Source organism: Myxine glutinosa, chromosome 13 (genome assembly GCF_964187855.1).
Source record: "Myxine glutinosa chromosome 13, kmMyxGlut1.1, whole genome shotgun sequence".
Classification (NCBI taxonomy): Eukaryota; Metazoa; Chordata; class Myxini; order Myxiniformes; family Myxinidae; genus Myxine; species Myxine glutinosa.
The window spans coordinates 84,776,610-84,801,856 of record NC_136273.1 but is presented as its reverse complement, the minus strand read 5'-3'; the positions used below and the strand labels follow the sequence as shown (position 1 = coordinate 84,801,856).

At 43.4% G+C, this 25,247-nt stretch overlaps 1 protein-coding gene across 1 annotated transcript in view; it reads right to left on the bottom strand.

Annotated features, from left to right (window-relative positions):
* LOC137439093 (collagen alpha-1(XIV) chain) overlaps nt 1-25,247 on the bottom strand; it is a 173,449-nt gene that overhangs the window by 55,844 nt on the left and 92,358 nt on the right. Inside the window, exons 23-28 of the mRNA XM_068134790.2 lie at nt 24,275-24,404; nt 23,929-24,048; nt 7,888-8,037; nt 3,225-3,341; nt 1,792-1,941; nt 203-265 (exon numbers count right to left, since the gene is read on the bottom strand). Of these exons, the coding sequence (XP_067990891.2) occupies nt 203-265; nt 1,792-1,941; nt 3,225-3,341; nt 7,888-8,037; nt 23,929-24,048; nt 24,275-24,404 (730 nt within the window). The remainder of the gene's footprint in view (nt 1-202; nt 266-1,791; nt 1,942-3,224; nt 3,342-7,887; nt 8,038-23,928; nt 24,049-24,274; nt 24,405-25,247) is intronic.

The window sequence follows — 25,247 nt, the reverse complement described above, 5'->3', positions numbered from 1 at the left end:
GCGATCGACCGGGATTCGAACTCAGGATCCTAGGATCCTAAGCCGGCACCCTAGCCGCTAGCCCAACACCAGGGACAATGATTGGAAATTATTAGATGTATTGAAAATGGTTGTTGAACATGAATATTGTTGACATCATTTTCTTAAGGTGCGGAAAGGTAGGGGAAGAGAGATCAACCAAATGCAAGATATGGTTACACACCTGGAATAACCGGAAGGAGTGTAGGTTCAGGACCGGATAACAGGTGGGGATCCCTTACGTAGTCTGTGGAGACAGAGGAAAAAAATTGGAATTAACCCGGATGTGGCTTGGTTGTTTCCTTATCAAGGTAGTGCATTTCACATCCCCTTGTGGTAGTTTGAAGTCAGACGTTGCACTGTTTTGAGCCAGGCGACCAGTCACATGTGTGGTCCATCAATAATCCGAAAGGAGTCCAGCAACAGGTTTCGTAATTTGTTACCAAATGAACATGTGTGATGATGATCGAGGATGTGCAACAAAATGGGAATTCAAAAAATAAAATGAAAGTCAGAATGGAAGGAGAAGAAGAAGAGTCGGAGAAGAAACCGAATGATGCCATTCCTCCATACTGATCAATCAGTTTCGTGCAAACCCAAACATTCCATATCTTTCTCGACCGTTTCAATCCATGTAGTGTTAGGATGTCCTCGTCGCATTCTTCCTTCTACCAAGAGCTTTATTGCTTTCTTCACAGTTTCCTCTTCTGACCTTCGTCACACATGACCACATCAACCGAGTCTTCTCTTCTTAAGTTCTTCTTAATTAGCATTGATTTTAAAATCTCTTTCCTGATTCCTGAGCTCATTCATTCTGAGCATTCTTTCAGACAGAGACAATCAATTCATTCATCGTATTATTCTCATCACTCTTCTTTCCATTCTCTTTTCATCTTCCATCTGCAGTGCCCACGTTTCACTTCCATTCATAAATACCAGTCTGATACAGGCTTTATAAACTCAAACTTTTACGGATAATTGATGGAATGGAAGGAAGGAGAAGGAGGAATAAAGAAGAAAATAAATTAATTCTGACTCTGCCTCTCCTAAATTACACTCTCACTCAGGCCTTCGATAATAATCTGTTGGAACATTCCCCAATAATATTCCGCACTCAACCTCTGGGGTCATGTGGAATCGCTGGAAAGTCACCACTAACAGCCACAACCTGTTTAACCCAAGCTGGCCTCCACGACCAGTCCCCACCATGGTCACGCCACCTTGGTGAGCCAAATCCTTTCTGAGCCATCCTCAGTTGATGACATTGTCCAAAGCCTTTATTTAAAGGACGGAGGAATCTTGCTGCCAACTCTGGGCTGGTGTAACTTGCCTCTCTTTAGGCAACACAATTTAAGGCCTTCTGAATCAGACATCTCTCAACAGGGGGGGGGGGGGCTTCCATATCTCAGGGGGGGCACGTCTCACGGTCTGCTTCAGGTTGGAGACCTTGCTGGACTTCACTGCTTCTATTTTAGAATTGCTCCTCCTGTCCTTTCTTCTCTCCACTCATCCCTTGTCCATGCAGGTCATACACATTGTTCCAGAAATAGAAAATGTGTTTTCCAGAAAAGATTCCAGAAATCAAAAAAAATTGTTCCAGAAACTTGAAACATCTACCCACTTTTGTTAAATTTTACTGTATATGAGCCTTGACTCCTCTATAACAGGTGTACAGCACAAGAGATGGAAGCAATGAAGAAACATGAGAAAGTACAAATCATATTGATCTCGTATTAAAAAACTGAAATGGGACAGTTAGGATGAACCACTCACTTGTGGACTGCAAGATGCTCCGCATGGGACCCTCGGCACCACGGTAAAGGCCCCGAACGCTCACTTTGTACTCGACGCCCGGAAGAAGGTCACTGACACAGTACGAGTTAATGCCGCGTGTCAAACGGAATTCCTTCTTCGGCTGTTCTCCTGTGCAAGCACCCAATATCACGTTATTGATCTGCATCAGTACAAGATCAAGCAAACTTGCAGCCAGCAGTTGCAATATTGCAATGACGTTCATACTTCAGAGAGTTTTAGGTTATTGACAAGAAGAAAAATAATAAAAATAGAGGCGATACCTCTGGGCGCTCACCTGATCGAATAAAGCAGTATATTTTGGGGGGTCAAACCTGGACCCACTTTGATCCCCCGTAGATCCCTAAAGAGGCAGATTATTTTAATGTCGTGAGCAAACTTTGGTACATCACGGGTGATGAAGGTTGTGGTCAAGTTTCATCGAAATCGTGTGTGTAGTTTCAGAGGAAAAAGCAAATTCCTATTTTGGGGGGTCAAACCTGGATCTACTTTGACCCCCGGTAAACCCCCTTAGTTCCCGATTTTTTTTAATGCTGTGAACAAACTTTAGTCACAACACAACAAATATAATTTGTGCCAAATTTGGTCGCAATCCCATTAGCGGTTTCGGAGAAGAAGTTTCAAGTGTTACGGACGGGATGGTCGGGCGGACGGATGGTTGGACTGACGGACGGACAAAGCGCCATCGCATAAGCTCCCCTGAACTTTATTCCAGTTTAGCTATAAAGACTATTTTGGGGGGAAACCCATCCACCCTGACTTCCCCCCTCCAATTGCTTCCCCCCTTCTCTCTCACATAGATCCCCCCAGACCCCGATCTTTCTAATGCCATGAACAAACTTTGGTACATCATGGGCAATGAAAGTTGTGATCAAGTTTCATCAATATTGTGCATGTAGTTTCGGAGAAGAGAGCAAATACCTATTTTAGGGGGTCAAACCTCCCCGCACACCCCATTAAACCCAGGTTTTTTTTTAAATGAAGTGAACAAACTTTGGTACATCATGGGTGATGAAGGTTGTGGTAAAGTTTCATCGAAATTGTGTATGTAGTTTCAGAGAAGAAGTCAAATACCTATTTTGGGGAGGGGGAGTGGGGGGGGGGGGGGGGGGGTAACCTGGGCCCACGTTGACTCCACCCCACCTCTCCCCATTTTTAGCCAAGTTTTGTCACAATCACATTAGCAGTTTTTGGAGAAGAAGTCGCAAGTGTTTAAGGACTGACAGACTGATGGACGGACGACGCGCCATCCCATAAGCTCGCCAGGACTACATTCCAGGTGAGATAAAAATGAAGGTTTGTGATAAAGCAAACACAATCTGTCTTGGTCACCAGAAGCAACACATGCAGGTAATTCGGTAATTAGATTAGTGGGTGGTGATCAAGGTGGGCACCTCGAAGAGCATCGAATGTGACTTGGTAGCTGCTGGCATCACGGTGCAGTTGCCATTCCACGCAGAAACCCATGGTATCCATGTTGGTGGCAATGACATTACGGATTTCCATATCACCTGTGGGTCATCAGGATCACTCTTTAAAAGGAGCAAATGGAGAAAAAAAAAACATTATTCACAAACTGATTAAATCAAGTCCGACTTTTATATCAATTAGCAGTTTTATATCAAACTGCCCAAACTAGCCGAACATCAGGCCTGGCCAGCCGGTTCGTGAAGACATGGGCTACGTTCCCCCCGGCCGATCCTGCAAGGAAGGTGGAATAATGGTAGCCGTTAAAGAGGAAGATCTCCATGTAAAATCCTCTCTCTTTGTTTGATCATTCCACCCTCTGCTGTGACACCCCTCATCCTTCAGACAAGCAGCTCTATCTTCATACCTTGAGACAATCAAACACTTGGAATATGTCCTTCAATCCTGATAAATGCCACACTCTCTCTCTTCCTCTCCACCTTCTGGCAAACCCTCCTATTGACTTTTCAAACAATCCTCTTGAATATGTTCAGTTACAAAAACTCCCGGGTCTCACTCTCAGCCATTCTTTTCTGGGGCAAAGCACATTTCAAAGTCGGGCATCCTCTGTCATCCAAGGTCCTTCCTTGGCATACCTGAACTCCTATCCACCTACAGAGGCCTTCATCTACAGCTGGATGGAGTGTGGCTCTCCCCTATGGTTTAGCTCCCCTGCCTCACATCTTGCTCAGCTTGATGCTGTGGAAACCAAGCCCTTCAAAATCATTGGAATCACACACGATGAAGCTCAATCAGCGAACACAACATCGTTGGGCCAACGTTGGAAAATAGACGTCGCGTTTACAACCAATAAACAACGTTGGGCCAACGTTGGAAAATAGACGTCGCGTTTACAACCAATAAACAACGTTGGGCCAACTTTGGAAAATAGACGTCGCGTTTACAACCAATAAACAACGTTGGGCCAACGTTGGAAAATAGACGTCGCGTTTACAACCAATAAACAACGTTGGAGCAATGTTGGAAAATAGATGTCACGTTTACAACCAATAAACAACGTTGGGCCAACTTTGGAAAATAGACGTCGCGTTTACAACCAACAAACAACGTTGGGCCAACGTTGGAAAATAGATGTCGCGTTTACAACCAATAAATAACGTTGGAGCAATGTTGGAAAATAGACGTCGCGTTTACAACCAATAAGCAACGTTCGGCCAATGTTGGAAAGTAGATGTCACGTTTACAACCAATAAACAACATTGGAGCAATGTTGGAAAATAGACGTCGCGTTTACAACCAATAAACAACGTTCGGCCAATGTTGGAAAATAGACGTCGCGTTTACAACCAATAAACAACGTTCGGCCAATGTTGGAAAATAGACGTCGCGTTTACAACCAATAAACAACGTTGGGCCAACGTTGGAAAGTAGATGTCACGTTTACAACCAATAAACAACGTTGGACCAACGTTGGAAAGTAGATGTCACGTTTGCAACCAATAAACAACGTTGGGCCAACTTTGGAAAATAGACGTCGCGTTTACAACCAATAAACATCGTTGGGCCAACGTTGGAAAGTAGATGTCACGTTTGCAACCAATAAACAACGTTGGGCCAACTTTGGAAAATAGACGTTGCGTTTACAACCAATAAACAACGTTGGGCCAACGTTGGAAAATAGATGTCGCGTTTACAACCAATAAACAACGTTGGGCCAACGTTGGAAAATAGATGTCGCGTTTACAACCAATAAACAACGTTGGGCCAACGTTGGAAAATAGATGTCGCGTTTACAACCAATAAACAACGTTGGAGCAATGTTGGAAAATAGACGTCGCGTTTACAACCAATAAACAACGTTGGGCCAACGTTGGAAAATAGATGTCGCGTTTACAACCAATAAACAACGTTGGGCCAACGTTGGAAAGTAGATGTCGCGTTTACAACCAATAAACAACGTTGGGCCAACGTTGGAAAGTAGATGTCGCGTTTACAACCAATAAACAACGTTGGAGCAATGTTGGAAAATAGACGTCGCGTTTACAACCAATAAACAACGTTGGGCCAACGTTGGAAAATAGATGTCGCGTTTACAACCAATAAACAACGTTGGGCCAACGTTGGAAAGTAGATGTCGCGTTTACAACCAATAAACAACGTTGGGCCAACGTTGGAAAGTAGATGTCGCGTTTACAACCAATAAACAACGTTGGAGCAATGTTGGAAAATAGACGTCGCGTTTACAACCAATAAACAACGTTGGACTAATGTTGGAAAATAGATGTCACGTTTACAACCAATAAACAACGTTCAGCCAATGTTGGAAAATAGATGTCACGTTTACAACCAATAAACAACGTTTGGAGCAATGTTGGAAAATAGACGTCGCGTTTACAACCAATAAACAACGTTGGAGCAATGTTGGAAAATAGACGTCGCGTTTACAACCAATAAACAACGTTGGACTAATGTTGGAAAATAGAAGTCACGTTTACAACCAATAAACAACGTTGGAGCAATGTTGGAAAATAGACGTCGCGTTTACAACCAATAAACAACGTTGGACTAATGTTGGAAAATAGAAGTCACGTTTACAACCAATAAACAACGTTGGGCCAACGTTGGAAAGTAGATGTCACGTTTACAACCAATAAACAACGTTCGGCCAATGTTGGAAAATAGATGTCACGTTTACAACCAATAAACAACGTTCGGCCAATGTTGGAAAATAGATGTCACGTTTACAACCAATAAACAACGTTGGAGCAATGTTGGAAAATAGACGTCGCGTTTACAACCAATAAACAACGTTGGACTAATGTTGGAAAATAGATGTCGCGTTTACAACCAATAAACAACGTTGGACTAATGTTGGAAAATAGATGTCACGTTTACAACCAATAAACAACGTTCGGCCAATGTTGGAAAATAGATGTCACGTTTACAACCAATAAACAACGTTCGGGCAATGTTGGAAAATAGATGTCACGTTTACAACCAATAAACAACGTTGGAGCAATGTTGGGAAATAGACGTCGCGTTTACAACCAATAAACAACGTTGGGCCAACGTTGGAAAGTAGATGTCACGTTTACAACCAATAAACAACCTTCGGCCACGGTTGGAAAATAGATGTCGCGTTTACAACCAATAAACAACGTTGGAGCAATGTTGGAAAATAGACGTCGCGTTTACAACCAATAAACAACGTTGGACTAATGTTGGAATGTAGACGTCGCGTTTGCAACCAATAAACAACGTTGGGCCAACTTTGTAAAATACACGTCGCATTTACAACCAATAAACAACATTGGACTAATGTTGGAAAATGGACGTCGCGTTTGCAACCAATAAACAACGTTCGGCCAACATTGGAAAATAGACGTCACGTTTGCAACCAATAAACAACGTTGGGCCAACTTTGGAAAATAGATGTCGCGTTTACAACCAATAAACAACGTTGGACCAACGTTGGAAAATAGACGTCACGTTTGCAACCAATCAACAACGTTAGACCAACGTTGGAAAATAGACGTCACGTTTGCAACCAATAAACAACGTTGGACCGACGTTTGGAAATAGACGTCGCGTTTACAACCAATCAACAACGTTAGACCAACGTTGGAAAATAGACGTCACGCTTACAACCAATAAACGTTGGGCCAATGTTGAAAATAGACGTTGCGTTTGCAACCAACAAACGACGTCACCCTGATGTCAACAATGCGCTTGCGACCAATTGACCAAATGCCAACGTTGGCCCAACATTGTTGTGTTAGCTGGGTATCGGCCTATCACTTTGCCATGGCAGACAGATCGGTGGTCTTTCTGTCTTCCATTGTCTCCTTTCTGGTCATGCACCCTCTGCCCTCTGCCCTCTGCTCTCTCCCCAGATTTCTGTACCTAAATGAAATAAACAACGTTGACAGCTGGTGAAACTACCTAAATCCAAGATCACTGCTCACCTACACTCATTTGTTCCTCTTTTTCCCCACCTGTGGAACAAACTTCCACATTCTCTTCAATCTCCCTCTTCCCTCCAGATTTACAAGACAGCTGTTCACCCACCACCATCTCCCTTCATCCTCCTCTACCCCTCATTCTTAACCACATCTATTTTGTCCCTCGTTGTTGTCCGTCCCCATCTATTTTGTCCCTCGTTGTTGTCCGTCCCCATCTATTTTGTCCCTCGTTGTTGTCCGTCCCCATCTATTTTGGCCCTCGGCCCCGCCATTGGCATTTCCCACTTCTCTTTCTGCTGTTCATTTTGTTATATTGTGTCCTGTTCTTTCTCTGCGTGTTCTAGCTCTTTCACGAGCCTCGACTCTGTATACAAAAAAAATGAAGATGCTCTAAGAGTCGAAATGGTAAAGATTGTGAATCATGTCATGAAAATAAGGAACACTGTTCTTGGCTGCTTTGATCCTTGTTTGTCCATTTTTGTCCACCAGTTTTTTAAATTTCTGACCCATTGACCTTTCATTCTCTAATGTCAACCAGCTCTTCGATAAGCATAGAATATTTTATTTAATAAAGGAAACAATGGAATAAAGTGATACTAGCTTGCGATGTAAGGAAACATCACAAGCAATGGTGGCACCATGCATTATGGGAAAACAGAGGGCTTACGTGTAGCGGTGCGGGTCTTCAATGGAGCACTTGACCCACTTGGGTATGTGGCTGACACCTGCACAATGTAATCTTCACCGATTTTAAGGTTTTGCACCAAAACAGAATTGACGTTGTTTCCAACCACCGTCTCATATGCCTGTCCACCCACTACAGGGAGGGTGTGGGGTTGGGGAGTTTGGGGGTGAGGGAGAACAAAAAACACACACACTCATCATCATCATCATCCGCAGAACCTTATTCTGTTATTTATATGAAACCCTTCAAGATGGGGAGAACAACAGCAAAACTAGAAAACATCTGAAAATGCAAAGCCTGTCCACGTCCGTTTGTATTCAGACGTCTTCTTCTTGTGTATGCTCAAAATGACGAAAACTGTTATAAAAATAAAAAATAAATGAAAATTGATGATTTTATGCAGCCTTGACCTTTGTGCTTTAGATCTAAAAAAACCAATGAGATTCTTGCTTTTGATTGGTGAACCAATTCAGTGACCCGATATGCAAATTCTTAAAATTTCAGGCCAATTGAACGAAAATTGATTTTATGCAACCTTGACCTTTGACCTTTTGATCTAAAAAAAAACAAAAAAACAATCGACTCCTACCCTTTAATTAGTAAAGCAATTCAGTGACCCGATATGCAAATTCCTCAAATTTCAGGTCAATCGGGTGAAAATTGGTGATTTTACGCAACCTTGACCGTTGGATCTAAAAAAAACAATCAGCTTGTTGCTTTTGATTGGTGAACCAACTCAGTGACCCAATATACAACTCATTTCAGGTCAATTTGATTAAAATTGATGATTTTAGGTGACACTGACTTTGAACCTTTTGACCTTTTGACAAAATTACTAATTAGTCTTCTCCATAATTTCATAATAAGGGTTTGTTGAAAAATTGATGACATAACTCAAATGGTAAATTAGAATTTTCAGGTCAATTTGATGATTTTATGTGTCCACGACCTTTGACCTTGTGACAAAATTATTAATTTGCCTTCTCCATATTATCATAATAAAGGTTGGGTGAAAACTTGATGACAAACCTCAAATGGTAAAAAAAGTTATGGCTGGACACACAGACACAGACAGACACACACACGCAGACAGACAGACACACGGAAGTGATTGCAATACCCCGTCTCCTACTGTGCACGGGATGGGCTAACTACCTGCTGCCTTTCAGATAGCAGTAAACGTTACTCTGTTCATACATACCTGCTTGCAGGGTAATGTGAGGTAGGATGAGCAGCGGTAGGTAATATCAGTACGTGACATGTTTAAAATGAAACTGACATATGTGATGAACAACCTTCTTAAATCTTGACAGGTTATGAACATTGTTGTGGAGTTATGTGTAACCAGGATGACTGGAAAAGCAGCAACTCTTACACGTTAAGATCACTCATGTTAAATCCTATAATTTTGCAGGATGAAGGAATAAAATATATTAAGGCACAACAGTGCTCCGGAGCACGCATTCACAAGGGGGAGGATGAAGAAATAGTCCATGTTTGAGAGGGCTAGTGTCGACCTGCATCTGCGGACAAGTCAAACAATGGATTGAATCGACAGGATGTTGATCGAGTTGTGCTAACCGCCGTGGGAAGCAATAAGGGCAATTACGGGACAATTACGGGACAATTACAGGACATTTGAAGACAGCGTACTAACCGTACTTGAACATGAATTACAATGTTAAGGGCGTTTTACAAATAAAATGGACAACGCACATGGTATACCGGATTTCAAGATTTGAACCTGGGTTGCCACATCATGAGCTACGGGTTCAAGTGGGAACGAGTCTCAACAGACCAACCAGAAAAATGGATAAATTGAAACGAAAACACAGCGCAAAAACATGGCAGCGTGCGCCGTTCAAATCGAACCACAGAGACGTCTTTCCACAGTAGTTTTCCTGCCAGGAGCATATTACTCCCACCTTATTCCACTGGGTGTTTTCATTCTGCAAACCTCTCCAATCCAATATACTGTATTTCACCGAAATCTATTTTGGCCTGGTGTTTCCTGGCTGGCAGCCTCATCCTGATGTGTAGTGGCGTGACTGAATAACAGCAAATTCATGATGTAAATTCCATTTTCCTTCAATGAACCAAATAACACATTATTTCATGGCTAATGAGCACCGACACATCATCAAGCTACTGATGGAACTGTTCGTTCGGTGGAACATTCTTGCGACATTTCCCCTACTGGCAATGCTTGCTCCATATTCCATGAACACATTGGCATCCCAAATCACACAGCAAAGGCCTGGGACAAGGGAGCATGGGAAGCCTTGCACCTCATATACAGTCACGTGAAAAAGTAAGTACACCCCATGTAAAGTTTTGACTTTTTCAACATATTTTAACATACAGCTATTGATCTTCATTTCAACAATATTGATAGATAAAGGTGATATAATATAACAAATATCATGAAACATTTACATTTTGTAGTCCATTGTATAATTTAAATAAACATAAATGCAAATTTTGCATGTGGAAAAAGTAAGTACACCCTTGGCTCTCATCGGTGGTATTGCCCCCTTTGGCAGAAACAACCTTAAGTAGGCGTTTCTTATAACTGTCTACCAGTCTCTGACATCGACTGGGAGAAATTTTTGCCCACTCCTCCATGCAGAATTCTTTCAGCTGTGCGATGTTTGAGGGGTTTCTTGCATGCACAGCTCGTTTCAAATCCCCCCACAACATCTCGATGAGATTTAGATCCGGGCTTTGACTTGGCCATTCCAGAACCCTCCATTTCTTTCTTTTTGGCCATTCATTGGTGGATTTACTGGTACTAGGGCATGCCCGTACTATATATATATCTAAAATGATATCCCCCCCCTCTATTTACATGAAATGGTTTGGTCCATTCGCAAAGCCAAAGCGAACGGCTTGCGAGTACGGTGACAACCCCCCCCCTCTATTTACATGAAATGGTTTGGTCCATTCGCAAAGCCAAAGCGAACGGCTTGCGAGTACGGTGACAATCCCCCCCCTCTATTTACATGAAATGGTTTGGTCCAAAGCGAACGGCTTGCGAGTACGGTAGAACCCCCCCCCTCTATTTACATGAAATGGTTTGGTCCATTCGCAAAGCCAAAGCGAACGGCGAACGGCTAAATCGCCATAGCTCGGTAACTACTTGTCCGATTAATTTCAAACCTTGAAAAGGCACATCCTCGGGTCCCCAGCAATATACCTGGCAAGTTTCAAGTATATCGGACCCGTGGTTGTCGAGAAACAGCGGTCACGTACACACACACAGAGATTACTGGAATTATAGATAGATGTTTAGGGTCATTGTCATGTTGCAAGGTCCACCTTCGGTTGAGCTTCAACTTTCCAACAGATGGCCTCACATTATCCTCAAGCACCGTCTGGTAATCACCTTGTTCTGAAGAATTGAAGAATTCATGAATTGAAGAAAATTCATGAATTGAAGAAGAATTGAAGAAATGAAGAATTCATAGTGGATTCTATGATTGTGAGCTGCCCAGGCCCTGATGCAGCAAAGCTGCCCAAAACCATAATATTTCCACCACCATGCTTTACAGTTGGTATCAGGTTCTTGTGGTCAAATGCCATCTTTGGTTTTTGCCAAACATGTCTTCTGGTACTGTGGTCAAATAGCTCTACCTTTGACTCATCTGTCCAGAGCACATTGTTCCAGAAGTGCTGGTCTTTGCCTAGGTGTTCATTGGCAAACTTTAGTCTTGCCCTGATGCTCTTTCTGGACAGCAAAGGTTTCCTCCTGGCACACCTCCCATGCAGATCAAATTTGTGCAGCCTCTTTCTAATGGTAGACTCGTGCACTTTGACATCAACAGTGGCAAGAGCTACCTGTAGGTACCGTGATGACATTCTGGGGTTCTTCGAGACTTCTTTCAGCATCTTGTGGTCTGAACTTGCTGGGGCAGCCCGGCCTGAACAAGTTGGCAGTTGTTTGGAATCTTCTCCACTTGTAGATGATCTTCCGGACAGTCGAATGATTGATTTCAAATTGTTTGGAGATCGTTATAAATCCCTTCCCAGACTCGTAGGCATCTATGACCTTCTTTCTGAAGTCCTCAGAGAGCTCTTTTGATCTAGGCATGGTGATGCCGCACACTTCAACAACAAAGAGCAAACCAAACTAAATGTCTGAGGTTTAAATAAGACAGGTTCCTCCAAGATCCTCTCTAACGATGTTCTAATCATTTGCACCTGAGCTGGTGCACCTGATTCTAATTTTAGGTATTTGAAGTAGTGATAAATGTAGGGGTGTACTTACTTTTTCCACTTGCGAAATTTGCATTTATGTTTATTTAAATTATACAATGGACTACAAAATGTAAATGTTTCATGATATTTGTTATATTATATCACCTTTATCTATCAATATTGTTGAAATGAAGATCAAATAGCTGTATGTTGAAATATGTTTAAAAAGTCAAAACTTTACATGGGGTGTACTTACTTTTTCATGTGACTGTATCAATAAGTGCCGAATAATAACTCTTTATAGCTTATTTGCTCATGAAAATGCATTCCTTTCACTGAATTTAGATCCCCAAGACAACACCATTGATCATCAAAATCACAGGGAGAACATCCAGCAGATACTTGAGTCTCTGGAAATGGCTCTTTGAATCAAATACTTTCCACCAGACGAATAAAACTTCATATTTTGGTCTTGTGCTATATTTTCATCATTATGACCTCCGCCAGCGAAGGTGGAGGGAGGCTTTGCTTTCAGCCCTGTCTGCCTGCTTGTCTGTGAGCAGGATATCTCAAAAAGTTGTGAATAGCTTTTGATGAAACTTGGTGGACAGGTTGGGTGTGTGACAAGGACGAATTGATTCGATTTTGGTGAAGATCTGATTCCGCATCCAGATTATTTTTTTTTAAAGTGATTCGTCACCATTGAAAAATAGGGCTAAAAACGATATATAGCTTGACGTTTCAAAAAGTTGTGGATGAGTAATGCCAAAACCTGTTGGATGAGTTTGGTAGAGGTGACAAGAACAAGCTGATTAGATTTTGGTTCAGGTCCAGATGCAGATCCGGCCTATCAGTGGGACAAAGAACATAAACGGATATGTCTGTCTGCACATATATTGTACTTTTGATGCAGTCTGGCATCCTGCCTTACTCTCCGAACTCTCTGCCTATGGCATCCAAGGCCAACTCAACAAATGGGTTCCTGACTTCCTCTACTCTCATAACCAACGCATGGCTCTCAACAGAATCCTTTGATCTCCTCACCCTGTCAAGGTTGGAGTGCCCCAAGGCAGTGCTTTGGGCCCAGTCCTATTCCTAATGTTCATCAATCATCTCTCTGAATCTCTGGAAAATCCACTTTATATATTTGTTGATGACTTCACCCTTTGCCGTGACATCCCTCATCCTTCAGACAGGCAGGCTGCAGCCTCTTCCCTCTCTTTAGACCTTGAAACAACATTACAAGCTGGTCAAACACTTGGAATACGTGTCTTTCAATCCTGACAAATCTCACACTCTCACTATCTCTGTCTGAAAGAACCGTCTGGCAAACCCTCCTATCTGCTTTCTCAACAATCAACTTGAGGAGGTTCACTTATTCATACTCCAGGGTCTCACTATCAGCCATAATCTTTCTTCGGCAAACCACATTTCAAAGTTGCCCTCCAAATCGAGCCGCCGACTGAGCATCCTCCATCGTACAAAGTCCTTCCTTGGGCACACTTTAACTCCTGTCTACCTACAAGGCTTTCATCCGCAGCTTGATGGAGCATTGCTCTCCCCTTTGGGCTGGCACCCCTGCCTCCCACATCTTGCTCAGCTTGAGGCCGTGGAAACCAAAGCCTTTAAGATTATTGGAATCTCCCACAATGAAGCTGAGTTTATGGGCTCATCACTTGACCATCAGGTCAAGGTTTCTTGGTCGGTCTTGGAACAGGTCGGTGGTCTCTCTGTTTGTTACCACCTCCTTCTGGTCTTGTACATCCTGCTCTTTCCATGCCTTATCCTTCTTTCTGCAGAGCTCACACAGTCCACCATCAATCCCTTCTGGTTAAACTTCCTAAATCCAGGACCACTGCTCACCTCCAATCATCTGTTCCTCTTTTTTCCTGCCTGTGGTACCAACTTCAACATCATTCTTCCCTCCTGGTCTTCAAGACAGCTGTTCACAACTATCTCAGATCATCCCCACTCAAAAACCATGATCTTTTATACCCTTGCTAACCCCACCCAAATCCCTACTCCATCCTAATTTCCAGTTTTCCATCCTTGGAGTTCCCTTCTGTCTCCATCTTGCCCAACCCATACACATCTTAATTGTCCACCCCATTAAACCTCTTCTGCCCCCCCCCCCCATTACTCCCCTCACCCTTTGTTTGTCAAAGTCTCCCTCCATCCTAGCCTTCAAACTTTGTTGTTGGTGTTTCCCCCTCTACTATTCCTTTTTCCGTGCATCTGTACTGTTCCTTTTGCGTCCTGTCATTTCCTGATCTGTTCCGTATACTAGCTCTTCCATGATCCTCGACTGTCTATACAAAACACAACACCTGTTCAGCCTGGCAGAGGTATGCGCTCTCCCAAGTGCCTGCCGTTCCAGTTTGAGACTGCAGTTTCATCCATGTCCAAATGCTCTGAGACTGGAGCTTGACAGATAACACATTGGGTGGTTTGCCATTCTTTCCCAAAGGTAGTCAAGCAAGAGTTTGGAATTTGGCAATGGCACTTGCACGCATTGGCCTACTCTTTCAAAAGGTCCTGTTGTGGGTATTCAACACACATCAACCAAGCTTTAAATGGAACAGCCGGTTGAATGTCTCCTCAGAAAGGACAGCATACTCCATGATGCATTAGCCTTCTTGAGGAGCATCACGTAGAGTCTGTTGTCACATCCTATCCCCCAAAAAAATCAAACTCTTGATCTTCCAGAGTTATATATTAAATACAGAAATTTCAATTGCAACTTAAAAAGTGGTTTAAGTCCTTTTTCTTTTGAAAGATATATAGAGATTGTAAGCCTTTGATGAGGGTCAATTGTTACAATTTTATGCAAAATAAGGCAGAGATCACATGGGACCCTTTTTATTTATTTATTTATTCTGTGGAAATTTGAAGGACTCTTTTCCTTGTCTTTATCCACCATGGCCGCAGAACTGTCTGAAAAGTCGTCTGCCTTTCACGGAAAGGCTTCCTTTCCATCAATGGACGCCAATGTAAACAGCCTCAGAAACAGCCAAGAAATATAACAAACAGACACCTATAACCCAGGCGCCAGGAAGGGCATCCGGCCATAAAAAACATTGCCTCAAACAGGGAACCATGATTGTCATGGGGCCCGCAAGGCTAACCCCTGCTCAAGCAGGGAAAATGGCCTTAAAACGATCATTCTTTCATTCATTCACACCTATAACCCAGGCCTTTGGGCTTTCGCAAGCAGATCCATGCCCACAGCACATTCCACTCATAGTCCTATGTACGCCTCCACTCCTAGTCCTATGTACGCCTCCACTCCTAGTCCTATGTACGCCTCCACGCCTAGTCCAATTTACGCCTCCACTCCTAGTCCTATGTACGCCTCCACTCCTAGTCCTATGTATGCCTCCACTCCTAGTCCTATGTACGCCTCCACTCCTAGTCCTATGTATGCCTCCACTCCTAGTCCTATGTACGCCTCCTCTCCCAGTCCTATGTACGCCTCCACTCCTAGTCCTATGTACGCCTCCACTCCCAGTCCTATGCACGCCTCCACTCCTAGTCCTATGTACGCCTCCACTCCTAGTCCTATGTACGCCTCCACTCCCAGTCCTATGTACGCCTCCACTCCTAGTCCTATGTACGCCTCCACTCCTAGTCCTATGTACGCCTCCACGCCTAGTCCAATTTACGCCTCCACTCCTAGTCCTATGTACGCCTCCACTCCTAGTCCTATGTACGCCTCCACGCCTAGTCCAATTTACGCCTCCACTCCTAGTCCTATGTACGCCTCCACTCCTAGTCCTATGTATGCCTCCACTCCTAGTCCTATGTACGCCTCCACTCCTAGTCCTATGTATGCCTCCACTCCTAGTCCTATGTACGCCTCCACTCCCAGTCCTATGTACGCCTCCACTCCTAGTCCTATGTACGCCTCCACTCCCAGTCCTATGCACGCCTCCACTCCTAGTCCTATGTACGCCTCCACTCCCAGTCCTATGTACGCCTCCACTCCTAGTCCTATGTACGCCTCCACTCCTAGTCCTATGTACGCCTCCACGCCTAGTCCAATTTACGCCTCCACTCCTAGTCCTATGTACGCCTCCACTCCTAGTCCTATGTACGCCTCCACGCCTAGTCCAATTTACGCCTCCACTCCTAGTCCTATGTACGCCTCCACTCCTAGTCCTATGTATGCCTCCACTCCTAGTCCTATGTACGCCTCCACTCCTAGTCCTATGTATGCCTCCACTCCTAGTCCTATGTACGCCTCCACTCCCAGTCCTATGTACGCCTCCACTCCTAGTACTATGTACGCCTCCACTCCCAGTCCTATGCACGCCTCCACTCCTAGTCCTATGTACGCCTCCACTCCTAGTCCTATGTACGCCTCCACTCCCAGTCCTATGTACGCCTCCACTCCTCGTCCTATGTACGCCTCCACTCCTAGTCCTATGTACGCCTCCACGCCTAGTCCAATTTACGCCTCCACTCCTAGTCCTATGTACGCCTCCACTCCTAGTCCTATGTACGCCTCCACGCCTAGTCCAATTTACGCCTCCACTCCTAGTCCTATGTACGCCTCCACTCCTAGTCCTATGTATGCCTCCACTCCTAGTCCTATGTACGCCTCCACTCCTAGTCCTATGTACGCCTCCACTCCTAGTCCTATGTACGCCTCCACTCCCAGGCCTATGTATGCCTCCACTCCTAGTCCTATGTACGCCTCCACTCCCAGTCCTATGCACGCCTCCACTCCTAGTCCTATGTATGCCTCCACTCCTAGTCCTATGTACGCCTCCACTCCCAGTCCTATGTACGCCTCCACTCCTAGTCCTATGTACGCCTCCACTCCTAGTCCTATGTATGCCTCCACGCCTAGTCCAATTTACGCCTCCACTCCTAGTCCTATGTACGCCTCCACTCCTAGTCCTATGTATGCCTCCACTCCTAGTCCTATGTACGCCTCCACTCCTAGTCCTATGTACGCCTCCACTCCTAGTCCTATGTACGCCTCCACTCCGAGTCCTATGTACGCCTCCACTCCCAGTCCTATGTATGCCTCCACTCCTAGTCCTATGTACGCCTCCACTCCCAGTCCTATGTACGCCTCCACTCCCCAGTCCTATGTACGCCTCCACTCCTAGTCCTATGTACGCCTCCACTCCTAGTCCTATGTACGCCTCCACTCCAAGTCCTATGCACTCCTCCACTACTAGTCCTATGCACTCCTCCACTACTAGTCCTATGTACGCCTCCACTCCTAGTCCTATATACTCCTCCACTCCTAGTCCTATGTACTCCTCCACTCCTAGTCCTATGTACTCCTCCACTCCTAGTCCTATGTACTCCTCCACTCCCAGTCCTATGTACGCCTCCACTCCCAGTCCTATGTATGCCTCCACTGCCAGTCCTATGTACGCCTCCACTCCCAGTCCTATGTATGCCTCCACTCCCAGTATTATGTACGCCTCCACTCCCAGTCCTATGTACTCCTCCACTCCAAGTCCTATGTACGGTAGAGCTGCATGCATGAGACTCACATTGATGCCTTCAAATGAATGATAGACATGAGAATATATGTAGGTGCACATACACATAACCCCAGGTACAGGTACGGCTAACTAGGACATACTCCACATTCACCGTATAAAATGGGCTCGTGGTTAAACCAGGATGAACAGTTAATGTTTTGTGTCCCACTGATGGGCCGGATCTGGATCAGACATTACCCAAAATCCAATCAGCTTGTTCTTGTGACCTAACCAACTCATCCACCAAGTTTTGTCATAGCCCATCCACAATCTTTTGAAATTTCATGCTACATATAGTTTTTGGCCTTATCTTTCAAAGGCAAAGAATCACCTTAAAAATTCTCTGATCCGGATCCGAAGCTTTACCAAAATCTAATCAATTAGTCCTAGTGCCACACCCAACCTGTGCACGATGTTTCGTCCGAATCTGTCCATAACCTTTTGAGATATCCTGCTCACAAACAGACAAACAAACAGGGGTGAATACGTAACATCCATCCAACTTCGGTGGCGGAGGAAAATTAGACAAAGACGCCATGGTTGAATTATACAACCTTGTGAACCTGTGCTTAAGGCCACCCAAGGCCTGTCTATATTAAAGGCCTGTCTATATTAAAGGCCTGTCTATATTAAAGGCCTGCCTATATTAAAGGCCTGTCTATATTAAAGGCCTGTCTATATTAAAGGCCGTTCTATATTAAAGGCCGTTCTATATTAAAGGCCTGCCTATATTAAAGGCCGTTCTATATTAAAGGCCTGCCTATATTAAAGGCCTGCCTATATTAAAGGCCTGCCTATATTAAAGGCCTGCCTATATTAAAGGCCGTTCTATATTAAAGGCCTGCCTATATTAAAGGCCGTTCTATATTAAAGGCCTGCCTACATTAAAGGCCGTTCTATATTAAAGGCCTGCCTATATTAAAGGCCTGTCTATATTAAAGGCCTGCCTATATTAAAGGCCTGTCTACATTAAAGGCCTGCCTATATTAAAGGCCTGTCTATATTAAAGGCCGGTCTATATTAAAGGCGGGTCTATATTAAAGGCCTGCCTATATTAAAGGCCTGTCTATATTAAAGGCCTGCCTATATTAAAGGCCTGTCTATATTAAAGGCCTGTCTATATTAAAGGCCTGTCTATATTAAAGGCCTGTCTATATTAAAGGCCTGCCTATATTAAAGGCGGGTCTATATTAAAGGCCTGTCTACATTAAAGGCGGGTCTATATTAAAGGCCTGTCTATATTAAAGGCCTGCCTATATTAAAGGCCTGTCTATATTAAAGGCCTGCCTATATTAAAGGCGGGTCTATATTAAAGGCCTGTCTACATTAAAGGCCTGCCTATATTAAAGGCCTGTCTATATTAAAGGCGGGTCTATATTAAAGGCCTGTCTATATTAAAGGCCTGCCTATATTAAAGGCCTGTCTATATTAAAGGCCTGTCTATATTAAAGGCCGGTCTATATTAAAGTAGACCTGCTCACAGGTCCTTAAAGTAGATCTGCCGGTATACTCACATCGTCACTGACCGACAGACAGATTACAGTAGTCGCTCCTGTCCATTTTGGAAGAGGTGAGACTACAACGTGGCTTCGGATAAGACCAAAGGAGAAAAATCGAAGTCGAGTTAGCAAGGCAAGTCAGCATGGAATTACCTATAAATACAGGTAACGTAAGTGTTTAGGTTGTAGTTTTGTGATGAGAAATCTATAAAAACTTAGCATTGTGGGGTCCCTACTTAAAGATATCCCAAATATCACATTCCGTTGACCTCCATGTTTCAGCACCAGTCACTTCACACTGGGCATGCAACTTCAAAATGAAACAACATAAGGACATCTTGAAGGTCGAGCAAGAGATTGTGCCATTCTTTCTGGGCATCTCTGCTCACTTTCACTCTTTCATTCCTCTTTACTCCCACCTCTGGAACAAACTGTCAGTAAGCTGTTATCAGCCTGCTTCCAATTTATCAGCAAAGTCATGGAATCCATCATTGCTTCGGATATCAAATCCTTCCTCTTCTCCAACGGCTTGATCTCTGATCATCAATTTGGATTCAGACCAGGTCATTCTACTCTGGACATGTTGCTTCTGCTGTCTCAACAATGGATGGAGGTCCTCAATGCCAAACAGGAAATCAGAGCTGTCTCACTTGACATATCACGTGCCTTCGATACGGTTTGGCACCCAGCTCTGCTCACCAAACTCTCCTCCTATGGTATCCATGGAAATCTCCACGCATGGCTTGCGGACTTCCTCTCTGGTCGCAGTCAACGTGTGGCCCTGAATGGATTTCTCTCATCTCCCCTTCCTGTTCTGGCTGGAGTTCCCCAAGGCAGTGTTCTGGGCCCTGTGCTATTTCTGGTCTTCATCAATGATCTCTCCGACTCTCTGTAAAATCCTCTCTATCTCTTTGCTGATGAATCCACTATCTGCCGCTCCATTCCTCATCCCTCAGATCGGCAGTCTGCAGCCTCCTCACTCTCTGCAGACCCGGAAAAAATCACAGACTGGTCAAACAAGTGGAACATGTCTTTCAATCCTGACAAATCTCACACTCTTACTATGTCTCTCTGAAAGGACCGACTGGAAAACCCTCCCATCTACTTTCTCAACAATCCTCTCCAAGAAGTTCTGTCGCTCAAGCTTTTGGGTCTCACTGTCTGCCATGATCTTTCTTGGGAAAACCACATTTCCAAGCTGGCCTCCAAAGCCAGTCGCCGACTGGGCATCCTCCGTCGTGCGAAGTCCTTCCTTGGCACATCTGAGCTCCTCGCCACATACAAGGCTTTCATCCGCAGCTCAATGGAATACTGTTCCCCCCTCTGGGCTGGTGCTCCTGCCTCACACCTAGCTCGGCTTCACGCTGTTGAAACCAAAGCTTTCAGAATCATTGGAATCTCCTGCGATGAAGTTAACTCCGAGGGCCTTTCACTCACTCACCGCAGGCAGGTTGGTGGTCTTTCTGTCTTCTACCGACTTCTCTCCGGCCTTGCTCCCCCAGCTCTCTCTGTGCTCTGTCCCCCCAATATTCCTTCACGTCGCACAAGATCTGCCTGCAACCCTCTTATGGTTAAACTGCCAAAATATAGGCTCTCTGCTCACCTTCACTCTTTCATTCCCTTTTTCTCCCACCTCTGGAACAAACTCCCCCACTCCCTTCAATCCCACTCCTCCCTCCAGGTCTTTAAAACAGCTGTTCACCACCATCTCTTATCTTCCCCCATCCAAAACATTGATCTTTTCTACCCCCACTAATTCACCCCAGATACACTTTTTTTTTTGAAATTCCAACTTATTTTCTTGAAGTCCTTGCAGTGTTCATATGTTTTATACCTCTCCCACCTCCCCCAAAGCCCTCCCCCTCCCACATTTCTCCCGATGTCCCTGCTCTTAAATGTTGTGTTTGTGTCCTTTCCCCTCTCTCCCCATCTTGTCTGCCGCTCCCCTTATTTTTTGTGTTTTGTGTGTCGGTTTGACTTTTTGTGTGATTAATGTTATCTCTTTCACGAGCCTCGATCTTGTATACAAAAAAAAACAAAAAAAAAACTCCCTCACTCTCTTCAATCCCACTCCTCCCTCCAGGTCTTTAAAACAGCTGTTCACCACCATCTCTTATCTTCCCCCATCCAAAACCTTGATCTTTTCTACCCCCGTTAATTCACCCCAGATCCACTTTTTTTGAAATTCCGACTTCTTTCCTGGAAGTCCTAGCAGTGTGCATGTGTTTTATACCTCTCCCATCCCCCCCCCCCCCTTTCCCATAAGTCCTCTCCCTCCTACAGATCTTCCGATATCCCTGTTCTCTGCTGTTGTACTTGTGTGCTTCCCTCTCACCCCATCTTGTCTCCCGCTCCCTTTATTGTATGTTTTGTGTGTCCGTTTGTTGTTTTTGTGATTAATGTCAGCTCTTCCATGCGCCTCGATCTTGTATACAAAAAAAATTCAAAAAAAACCAAACAAAAACATGTGTTGTGCAGTTGAAAGTGTCGTGTTTTTCGGTCTACTCGGGGTCAATATGTGTGGACCAGAGTCGCACCTCATCTTTATGTCGTTTGGTGCATGTTTGGACCATACTTGTCCATAATCGGTAACCTTTCTTGCTCCTTAAACAACCTTTAATACCATATCGCTGATGACTTTTCACTATGGTGAACAATGGTAAACCCCAGCAAAAGGTAAATGACACCTCTGTCCATCTATACCAGGCTCCCTAAGGTAGCATACGATTATAAACAAAGCCATCCCTTGTCTGCCCTTCGTCTTCATCCATTTGTCCCTCTTCCCTCCTCTTTAAGCATGGCTGCATCCTTCACCTCATGTCAACCAACATGCCACACTACCTGCAGACATATCTGACCACTTGTCTGGCACAAAGAACACTCTTACAAACTAGAGCTTCCAGGGAAGCAGAACTCAACTGAACTGACCGGACAACTTTAAAGTAGGTCAGGTGTCTGTACTAGATTTGACTTAAGATAGCAACCTACCTTGTGTGGTAAGTCTCACACACCAGGTTTGATCAAAATCCATAAATATTTGTGGACGTTAAAGTCTTAACGTCATTCCGGAGCTGAAAACAATATGCGGTGTCGCGAAATAAATCCGCCCCCCTATAAACTCTCCCCCCGGCGAATCTGTACCGGTATAAACTCGCCCCCCGGCGGATACGTTTCTCGCCCAAATCAGAATAGAATCGCCACCCATTCTCGTTTGCGGATATATAAATATACATATGGAAATATTGGTTTACAAGAGGGGACGTGATAAAAGTACTACTAATATTGTTTGGGGAATTGATTGCGTGCGGAATTACACATTTTCTCAATCTTTTAAAGACATACTTGAACACTTGATATCGTAATTATTGAAAGATTTTTATTGGTTTATTTTTATTTTGGTTATGGTTTTATGGTTTTTATGGTTTTATGGTTATTTTATGGTTATTTTATGGTTATTTTTATGGTTATTTTATGGTTATTTTATGGTTATTTTATGGTTATTTGTATGGTTATTTTAATGGTTATTTTATGGTTATTTTATGTTATTTTATGGTTATTTATGGTTATTTTATGTGATTTTATGTTATTTTTGGTTATTTATGGTTATTTTATGGTTATTTATGGTTATTTTATGTGATTTTATGTTATTTTATGGTTATTTTTATGGTTATTTAATGGTTATTTTTATGGTTATTTGTATGGTTATTTTATGGTTATTTGATGTTATTTTTGGTTATTTTATGGTTATTTTATGGTTATTTATGGTTATTTTATGTGATTTTATGTTATTTTTGGTTATTTATGGTTATTTTATGGTTATTTATGGTTATTTTATGTGATTGTATGTTATTTTATGGTTATTTTATGGTTATTTTATGGTTATTTTTATGGTTATTTAATGGTTATTTTTATGGTTATTTTTAGGGTTATTTATGGTTATTTTTGGTGATTTTATGTTATTTTATGTTATTTTTGGTTACTTTTATTTATTTTTATGGTTTTCATGGTTATTTTATCGTTATTTTTGGTTATTTTTATTTATTTTTATGGTTATTATGGTTTTATTTTTATTGGTTTACACCAATATTCAGTTGCTCTAGTTGTAGATTAATTGTAAAAGAACTCTTCCACAATCACCAAGACCCATACAATTGTTACACATTTTTCAAAGTTTGAATATCTGCTGAAACATGTTCATATATATTATGAGGGGGCGATTTTGTCACAGGAGAGAGTCTATTTCGTGGCAGGGGGGCGCATCTATTTCGAGGGGGGCGAATCTGTACCGGTACAGAATCGCCGGGGGGCGGATCTGTTTCGGGTGCGGATGTTTCGTGACACCGGCCTATGGCGGCCATTTTGTGACAGATCGGGTTGACATGTGATAGCAACCTACCTCGTGTGGTAAGAGTCTCACACACCAAGTTTGATCAAAATCCATAAATATTTGTGGACGTTAAAGTCTTAACGTCATTCTGGAGCTGAAAACAATATGGCGGCCTATGGCGGCCATTTTGTGACGGATCGGGTTGGAATGTAATACCAACCTGGTCCTTGGGGTAAGGATGCTGCATGTCAGGTTTGATCAGAATCGGTTGATATTTGTGGACGCTGAAGTGTTAACGTCGAAAAGTTAACGGACGACGGACGCCGGAGGGTTCCGTATGTGATGAACTCAACTGGACGGTAATCCAGTTGAGTTAACAATCATGTAGTGGGGCTGGATGGCAATGGGTGGCCACGAAACAACCACAACGCATTCAATCAAATGTTGCAGCTGATGTGCATATATCGAAAAGGAAACTTCATTTAAAATGGCATACCGGCTGGTTGGTACATGACCCGGAAGCCCATGACGGTCGTGTCCGGTGATTCCCAGGAGACCCGGAAGCGGTTGTACCATTGATCAGTAATGCGCAAATTCCGGGGTCCATTTAGTGCCACTGGAAGCAGGAAAAAGCTATCACGGAAGTGCTGCATTGAGCATTTGTATGACAGTATTATTGTTATTACGATAATAATCACTATTGTTATTATAAAAAGATGTTATTGAATCTCTTTGGTCATCATTTATATTTGTACTTTATGTTAATATTAACGAATGGTGGCAACATTAATATGAGCTTGCATCGTTTTCCAAGTGCGTGGTGCGGGAAAGGTATATCGTACAGGTGCGGCCGACGCCAGTCAGGGTACTTCCCTCCCATTCAGCATAGAGCGAAGTCACGGTGACCTTGTACGACGTGTCAGCTGAAAGTGGCTGCAGCACTACAGCACGTGCATGGCCTGGCACTGTTACCTGGGAAACATGAGATTGAAACAATGACACAATATGCAAATTATTAAGATTTCAGGTCAATTGGACAAAAATTGATTTTATGCAACCTTGACCTTTGACCTTTTGATCTAAAAAAACAAAACAATCAACTCCTACCTTTTGATTAGTAAACTAATTCAGTGAACCGATATGCAAAGTTTTAAAATTTCAGGTCAATTGGATGAAAAGTGATGATTTTATGTGATGCCGACCTTTGACCTTTTGACAAAATTATTAATTTGCCTTCTCCGTATTATCATAATAAATCTTTGGTGTAAATTTGATGACAAAACTCAAATGATAAAAACATTACAGCGACCGACATCGACACACACACAAACACACACACACACACACACACACACACACACACACACACACACACACACACACACACACCGACATACACAAACACACACACACACACACAAATCGACACACACACACAAACACACACACACACACACACACACACAAATCGACACACACACACACAAACACAAATCGACACCGACACACACACACACACACACACACACACACACACACACACACACACACACACACACACACACACACACACACACACACACACACACACACCGACACACAAACACACACACGATTGCAAAAGCTGTCTCCTGCACAGCTAATTACATTTTACTAAATAGATACCTACTCTTCATCATTCTGTCATCCGTAAAGAAATCGAAATGATTCACAAACCACGTTACATTGTCAGACCGGCAGTCACCTTCCACCTGTCTCGTCTGGGTTTCATTCTCGACCCGGCTATAAACTGTGACATTGGTGCTTTGTAGCTCA